Source organism: Kickxella alabastrina, assembly GCF_025024165.1.
Source record: "Kickxella alabastrina strain RSA 675 chromosome Unknown BX661scaffold_176, whole genome shotgun sequence".
Lineage (NCBI taxonomy): Eukaryota > Fungi > Kickxellomycota > Kickxellomycetes > Kickxellales > Kickxellaceae > Kickxella > Kickxella alabastrina.
In genome coordinates, this window is record NW_026251647.1 from 469 (window position 1) to 8944 (window position 8476).

The window sequence follows — 8476 nt, forward strand, 5'->3', positions numbered from 1 at the left end:
GCACCAAAAAGAGCTGGAAAATAAAATTAGATTGAAAATACACTTCAAAAAAATAAGGATCCGAGAACAAAAAGTTGGTAAATCTGGGTTTTTTTGTCTATCCCTCTTTTGTGTCCATCCAATCCAATCCAACCCAATCCAACCCAATCCAACCCCATTGCTCGACCCAAGTGTATTGTGCATAAAACTCGCAGGCATCCAGTGTTCAGCATTTATCGCGAGCTTCTGCCCAATTCATTTTCCACTTTTTAATGCCCCATGAGGCTTCTGCTGCGGGAGAGAAGAGGGAAAAAAGGCGTTTTTATTTTATTTTTTACTTCTTGTATTCCGGCCAGATGACCTGTTTGTGCGTGCGTATGCGTGCCTCAATTGAGAGTGCCCGAAACCCCTTTTTCTATCACTTTACTTGCCTCAACTATAAAAATAAGAATGAAATTATAAAACCCTGGGACACACAGCTTTTCTTAGTGTTTTGTTTCGTTTTCTTTTCAACTTGTTTTTAAAAATACTTTATTTTTTTCGACACTTTTTTCGTCTTTTTATTTTTATTTTTATTTTTATTTTTGCTGACACAGCTTGTTACACGTGTTTTCTGTTTTTATCACCCTGCAGCTTTCTCGCTTTTGGGCATACAATCCGCGGGCACACAGAATAAATCTCGCACTTGATCAGTAAAAAAATCTAAAGGGTGGAAAAAATAAATACAATCCAGAAAGAGAAGAAAAACAATCTGGATTGTCCTCGAGCCAAAAGAGAGAATTTTGTTTCGCAAAAACAATGTCGTCGCATCGCAGCAACAGCAGAAATAAAACCACATCGAGCCGGTTAGTCTCTTTGACCAGCAAACCAGTAGCAGAACCAACATCTGATTTCCAACAATCTTCCGAGGGAGGAGGACAAACCGACACAGAGCCTTTTTCTCCCACCTCACCTCGTTCTTCCTTCCAATCAGCACGAATTTCAACACGTTCAAATCCACTCCTCCGCCTTGCATCTTACAATTCAAATTCCACCAACAGCACAGCCACTTCCAAACACACCGCATTTTACACCGCGCACAGCCACCCCGTAACATACACCACCTCTTACCACACAGCCGACGAGTTCGAAGTTGGCCCGAGCCACCAGCACCTAATAGAAATGACCCAGAACACATTTGGAGATAGCAGGAAGGAGCTGGGACGCGCGGAGTACAATGAGGACGAGGAGCTGGTCAACGCTATGGCGAGACAGTATGTTTTGGACGCTGAGGCTGCCGGATCAGCATCGCCGTCGCATAGGTCAAGGCAGAACACGGATGCTAGCCGTATGGCCACCCTCCATAGCATTGACGCGTCGGAGGAGGATTTCCCACCGCAACTGCCGCTGCTCAAGCATATGGTCGACCAGCAGCAGCAGCAGCACGCTAATGCAGGCAGCCACGTAGTCATGCCCATGCCAATGCCTGCGGAGGCATACGCATGCACAGACGAGAAGCACGCAGTCGGCTCACCACTAGGCCGCAACAACCGGGCTGACCAAGGCAGAAGCGGGTCAGTCACCACAGGCTACGACGAGGACTACGAGTCCAACGGCGGCAACATTGGCAATGGGCCCCGGGCACTAAGCGAGAGGCTGCGCGACGAAGAAGTCGAGGATGACGCCAATGAGGCACGCCTCTTTGTGTCTGCTCGCCAGAGATACCCACCTCCTAAATACTCGTACAGCGCTGATTCGTCCGTACCCTTGGGCGCAATTCTGTTCTTGCTCGGCTTTGTTCTCCTGCCGCTTTGGTGGATTGGAGCTGTGTTTCCGCGCACGCCTAATTCAGATGTTGTGCGTACTTGGCGCAAGTACAATGCGCTAATGACCCTCCTGTCACTGCCGCTTCTGGGCTTGTTCCTGGCCCTGGGTGGATGGCAGGCTGTCCACGGCTGAATTTCTGCTTTTTTTTATAAACAAACTAATCTTTTCTCAATGTATAAAAAAAATCTCGTCTTGTATTTCTCCCAAAAATACCGTTTTATTTTGTATTTGGCAGTAAAAGCACAATGTGTTGTTTTTTCATCTGAATTGAGCAAAAATGCTGCTTTCTCGTGCATTCTATTGTGTCCCCCTTTGTTGCTTGTGCTTATATGTGAGTACGAGTGTGTGAGAAAAGATGTGCTACTTTTTTTTCTAATTTAGGTGTGGTGTCCTATCACAATGACATAAATATCTTGAGATCCATCGTCGGAAATAGTCAGCAATATCACTAATAAATAATACATTTTCCTAACTCGGCCCCCCTCCGCCAACTTACATCCTTACATCCCATGACTAGTGTCCATTCTTCGATGGCGGTTTCAGAACACACGAACAAGTGCAACATGTCAAAACAACAACCATGTTCCGAGGTCATCCTGCCCTGAGGAAAAAATCAAGGATGTTTTTTCTTTTGTTGTTTGCTTCCTTCTTGTGTTTCAATTTATTATTCTCAACACTTTTTCAGCAATTTTCCATTTCATATGAACGATTTACTGCGGTTGATTGATTAAAGGTAAATTATACGTATAATATTGGGGTCAAATTGATTATTGTGGGAAATACAAGGTGGCGTTGGTGTTTTGGAACAGCGTGCTTGCATACGTGGTGTGCGTGCTTGTTTATTTTAATATAAGGAACAACAACAACAAAAATCCTTACTGCCTTTTACTTTCTCCTACCCCCACCTTTTTTTATCGTGCGTTGTTCCGCTTATTTTGAGTGGCTGGATCACATTGGGCTGGGGAAAAATAAAAAATTATCTCTCGGGTTGGTCCATCCTTTCCCCCCCTTCTTTTCTCCACAGAGAAGAAAAGAAAGTAAAAACCGATTCCAACCATGCGGAAAACCATTTCATTCCTTTTCTTTTCCTGTTCTCTACTAACTTTATTATTTCATTCGCATATACAATCACTCCTTTTCATTCATTTTTTATTATTACATACTAGCACAACACAAAAAGCAACACATAATGACCACTATTGATGACGACAACAGCCGGCAGCAGCAAACCTACCACCGCCGCCAGGACAACAAACTAATTTACACAATCAAACGACTGTTTGGTTTCCATAGCATAAAGCACCGTGATATACCAACAGAGGAGACAAATATGCATTTGGCAATGGCAATTGCTGAGCAATATATCATTGTTGCTGAAGGGTTTCCATACCAAGAGGCGGGAAAATCCAGAGCAGGGACAACCGAGGGATCACCTACAAGTAGTTATCAGCACACATTTGCGGATGATGCTAATGTTGGTAAAAAGGGCGGGTGGAGACGGAAAGTAAGGAAATCTTTTGGGCATTCGTCAGCGTCTAATCTAACGGTTACTGAGTAAATGTATGTGGATCCCTGGAAGGAAGGGTTTTTTTAAACTTTTATTGTTTGATGATCCCTAGTTTTTTTTTACGTTTGTTGAATTATTCCTGTATAATATTATTTTTTCACCATGGTTTTGGGTGTTTATTTTTTCTCTCAGTATGCAAAACTTGATGCTGTGCCACACATATTTCATGGGTGTTTGCTGTTTTCAAAACCTTTTTTTCAATTTTCATGGACACAAATATGGACATGCACATGCACATGGACATGGACACGAGCATTGTCAGTACTGATTTTTTTTATTAAAGGCTGCATTATAATATAAACATATTGTCTTTCTTTTTTATCGTTGCCATGTTTTTAATAAGAGATAAATGAGAATATATATTTTTATAATAAAGTGGTAGTTGGCTTTTCCTTTTTCCCCCTTTTTTATTACGCTTTTTGTATAATCTATTTGATTGTTCTTTGACAAAATCCATTTGTACTAAGACAACTGGTCCAAAAAAAAGCTCACGTCTTTATTTTTATAATTGTCAAAAGTAGTCCACAATTCCTCCACACACTATTTAAATACACCTATCCCCACTCCGCCTCATCACATATCATCCGTCCCAACCTCTTCTCTATTCTCATCCACATTTTTAATAATTTTTTTAAAGTTCAACTTATTCTTGTACATTATACACATACATACATACTTTTTTTACTGCCATGACTACTGAATTCGACCTCCGCGTAGACTACTTTGCCACCTACAACAACCAGGCCGAAGCCATTTTCAAGGTATCCTCTACTACCTTGCTGTCTGAGCTCAAGAATGAAATCGGCACACAGCTTCCCGTTGAGTCTCCTAACCAGCGCCTCTTCTTCGTTCATGGAGATGACGAGTTTTCTGATGCGGAAGTCATTACGCTGCTTGATGGCTCTGACGAGAAGTCCCTGGACGAGCTGAATATTTCGCCCAATACTGAATGTCTTTTCTTACACCTCCTTCACTAAAAAAAAACTTTTTTAAGTGGCTTTTTTTTGTTTAAATGAATTTTACCATTTGGTAAATTTCGTGTCTATCATTTTCAATATCAAATAAATATACATATGCATTTATAAAAAAAAAGCAGCTCAAAATTTGCTATAATATTGCAATCTTGTGGAATAACTGTACAGCCTGCAATTAATGCAAAGCTTGTAGCAGTTTCATAACAAATCCCAGATTAAAGATAATTTATTTACGTAGAGTGTATTTTTTTTACAAAATTCAAATCAAGTGCTATTATAATAAAAAGTCGGCGTGAAAAACACCAACCCACTGCTATCACTATTTTCTCTGCGTTCCTTCTCAAACTCTGCTCTAATTTACTTTGCGGCCGACAGAGACATTGGAAAATCCACATGTTCTATAATGTCCAGCACCAGAGTCGGGATTTTAACCAACGGCTCAACTTGAAAAATATCCTTGGTCCACCAGTCCTGCTGCTGCGGCGGCACAATCTCTGTCGACACAATAGGATCTGTTGGAATAACAAAGTATAATATCAGCATCTTGCAGTGTCCTGGGATATTCTTGTTGACCAGATGTAATTGCGAAAGGCGGCGTTGGTATGTGTTGGGGAACACTATGCAACGTCCATTCTGGATCTTGACTTGGCCGATTTCTTGCGAAATATCGATACTATCAGAGTTGAAATGCATTTCCTCGTCCTCGTCTTCTTCATTATCACTACCATTGTTATCCGCATGGGCTCTGCGTCTGTTGCGACCGTTGCGCACATTGTCAAAAATGCCGTAGGCCAGGTCAAGCCCGCGCTCACCACATTGCTCGTGCTCGATATCATCGTCAACTAACTCGCGGAACTCCAAATGCATGTCAGTTATGTTATCCACGTCATAGCAACACACCCCTATAGCAACAATTCTTCCTTGCGATATTGCCTCAAGGCGCCAGCGGTCATCATTATACACGGGTGTTTCCGGCGTCAAGTCAATGTTTGTCATTCTAACCACAGCCTGCAGCTGTCGGCCCCTTAAACTGAAGGGTATTTGAGGTCGTTCGGGTAATTCAAACGGTTCTGGCTGGGGCTCGATAAATCGGTGTCTCGCTTGCCACGCATCAAAGCGCTCGTCATAATCCGGCGCACAATAGTCCCTGGGCTCTGGCTCATCGGCCACCAGCCAGTTGGAGCAATTCGGCATCACACGAGACTTGCGAGGGTAAACAACATCCGTGACAACGTTTTCCAGCAACGGCACGCACTTTGAAAATACCTCGGCAATGACAGGATAAAGCAAAGCATACTTTAATGGGTTGAGGTTGTTGATGTACGACTTTATCTCCACCTGTCCATCCGCAGAAATGAGGAACTCGGACGGTAACCAGCAAAACTCTTGTGATGCTGTTCTTGTATTTGGCGCAACCGAAAATGGATACCTTTTGCTGATAGGTGACCACAGGAACGCACTCTTAATTTCTCTGTCCCAGTCGTCAATGTTGCCTGGAAACTGTCCAAATGATTGCATTTTCAGCGCCGCCTCAGGAGACTTGATTCTCGTACCCACAAAGCTAGACCTCTTGTACGACAGCGGATACATCGACGGACCCACAATATTACGCACCACGTAATTACTCTCCAAACACCATCCCTTGGACTCACTTTCCAACCTCATCGACCACCTCTTTAATTGCTCCAAAGTATCCCCCTCAACCAGCGTATCGCTCAGCCATACTTGTTCGACAGCACTTAATATGACACTACTATCAGGAATATGCAGAGTAGCGTAATATGCGAGCTCCTTGAGTACGTACCCAGTTTCAATATCTGTAAGACCCTGTGAACGGGCTTCAGTGACCCAGTTGTTGCGGGTATTTGTATCAGAAATGTTTGTAATCCAGTCGGGCTTACTGCAGATAATCCCGCTCATCTTGCGGAGACGGCGCTCGCACTTGGTGTTGAGTTTCCTAATGGAACCTACAAAAAATATCCCGTAAGGGTTGTTTTTGCGAATACGAGCTTCGAGAGTCGCTTCATCATTCATGTTTGATTGTGCCAATGACTATTTAAAATGAATGTTAAAAAAAGCTATGAAAATAAGCGGGGAAAAATAACGATGAAATAATAAATGCAGAGAAGAGAAAGGCGGAAAGAATTGGTTTGAACAACAATTCAAAAGAAAAAAGAAAAAATACGGAATCTAAAAAGGAATTAGGTCACTTGAAACTTTTTATTTGCCGCACTTTGAAAAACGCAAACATTTGTACAGTTGGTTTTTTTTATCAGCTGTAAGTAAACCAATATAATAAGGTAATAATAATTTATATGACCTTTGAATTGAAAACATGTTTGACTAAGGATTGCCAAACCGCAGCACTTAAAGTTCAAAAGCTGACCCTGCATTTTTTTCCTTTGCAGACTCGATTGTGAACAAAACCAATACATATTTTTGCTTGACTTCCTAAAGCCCTATTATACAATTTTTTTGTTAGCTATTGTTTTTTTAATCTTTTTTGTATTGTTTATTTTCGCTCTTCAATTGTTGCGCACCCCAGGGATATGAAAGTGGATGTCGAGGTCGAGAATCGTGAAATGAGCCTCCATCTGTATGCCGATTGATAGGGTGCAGATGGGATCATGTGGGAGCAAGTCGGGGGACATAATGGTGACACCCGGATGTGCTCCCCCTTTTACAATGCACATGCGTTAACGCGTTTATGTGAATATTACAACATTGACATGACAAGACGCCGGTGTGTTCGCAAAAGAACCAGTTCTCGCCAACGGAGTGCACAACTGGCAATGTGCACAACAAAGGCAACAAAATACATATATATGACGAGACCGGCCCTAGTTCTATTTTTGATTCCCTTGATAATAAAAACTATAACAAACCCCAAACATACTTTTAACACTAAGTGACTAGTGCTCCACTCAAATCACAACACCTTTAACACTAGACAACTAGTGCTCTCCCCAAATCACAACAGTATCACTTTACAAATACACACAACTTAAACACGCCTGCTGTCTAATTCAACTGTGTTAGCAAATGTTACGCTTTATCCTGCAACCGCGTCAGCAAGATTCAGGTGTCTCAACACTATGAGCAAACAGAATGTTGTATAATTTAATTGAAAAATTATTAATATACTAAACATGTGCGATAAGGACGCTATAGCAACAAGTTCTTATACCGCAATATGTGCAAATAAAGGTTAACAAATTTCAAAACAATATTTTAAATGATCAATTGACATTATCACCAATTTTTAAATGAGAATGATTTGCTCCGGTATACATTGGTGACCAATATTCCAAACCCTCAAAAAAAATTATTGTGCACAAAGATTGATTCAATCTATGTTTAGCATTTTATTTTGTAAGCACAATGATTGCGTTCATTTGATTATCTTGAAATTCGATCAATAAAGGTCTTATTAAAAAAATGTGGCTTTGGAAAATAAAAATATTGCTTGTTTTTTTGTTTTCCAATGAAATCCTTGTTTTGAGATATGCGGATAATTTTTATTCATTTGAAAAAATGAATTAATAAAAGGTCTGTTGGATAAATTTCGAAAAAAAACTTTTTCTTCCTTTTTCTACTTTATTGCGTCCTTTATCGACGACTTATTATACTAAACATTTTCATTAGTTGTTACGCAATCAATATATTTATCTATACCATTTATAATGAATGCTGCTGTAACGACAATATTTTTCAACACCATTTCCATGATGCTCTTTTGCCAAACCCTGCGGATTGCTTTAGTCCAGTGTATTCGCCGCCAAGCGCTACACCCGCCCATTGCACCGGAAATTTCACCGCTGCCGCCGCCCGCATCCAGCCCAGTCAACACTCACATGGAAACCCAAGCGGCCATATCCAAGGCAACCCATCCCCATTGCCACCACACACCTGGTACCCGCCCACTAAGCAACAAGCTCTGTCTAACCGCCACCTGCTACAGTGGCCAAAGCAACAATACCATTGGCGGAATAAGCAACAGCATATACAGGCTCACCATTCCCTACCTCAGCACCTGGCTTCTTCTCGTTCAGGCCCTCCTGGGTATGGGCGTAACCATGAGCACTTTCATTTGGCACACAGCTGGGTTTGACCAATGCAATGCACTGATGTACGTAACTTTGGTTGGATT

The 8476-nt window shown here is 41.6% G+C and overlaps 2 protein-coding genes across 2 annotated transcripts; both read left to right on the forward strand.

Moving 5' to 3' along the window:
- Positions 1–279: 279 nt before the first annotated feature.
- Positions 280–632, forward strand: BX661DRAFT_192403 (uncharacterized protein). The gene has a single exon (XM_051537710.1). The coding sequence runs from the start codon at positions 336–338 to the stop codon at positions 501–503; it is 168 nt and encodes a 55-aa protein (XP_051388350.1). The 5' UTR covers positions 280–335; the 3' UTR covers positions 504–632.
- Positions 633–3558: 2926 nt separating this feature from the next.
- Positions 3559–4329, forward strand: BX661DRAFT_202156 (uncharacterized protein; the record flags this gene model as incomplete). Its single annotated transcript, XM_051538493.1, has 2 exons — positions 3559–3613; positions 4070–4329. The coding sequence occupies 2 exons, from the start codon at positions 3559–3561 to the stop codon at positions 4327–4329; spliced, it is 315 nt and encodes a 104-aa protein (XP_051388351.1).
- Positions 4330–8476: the final 4147 nt, after the last annotated feature.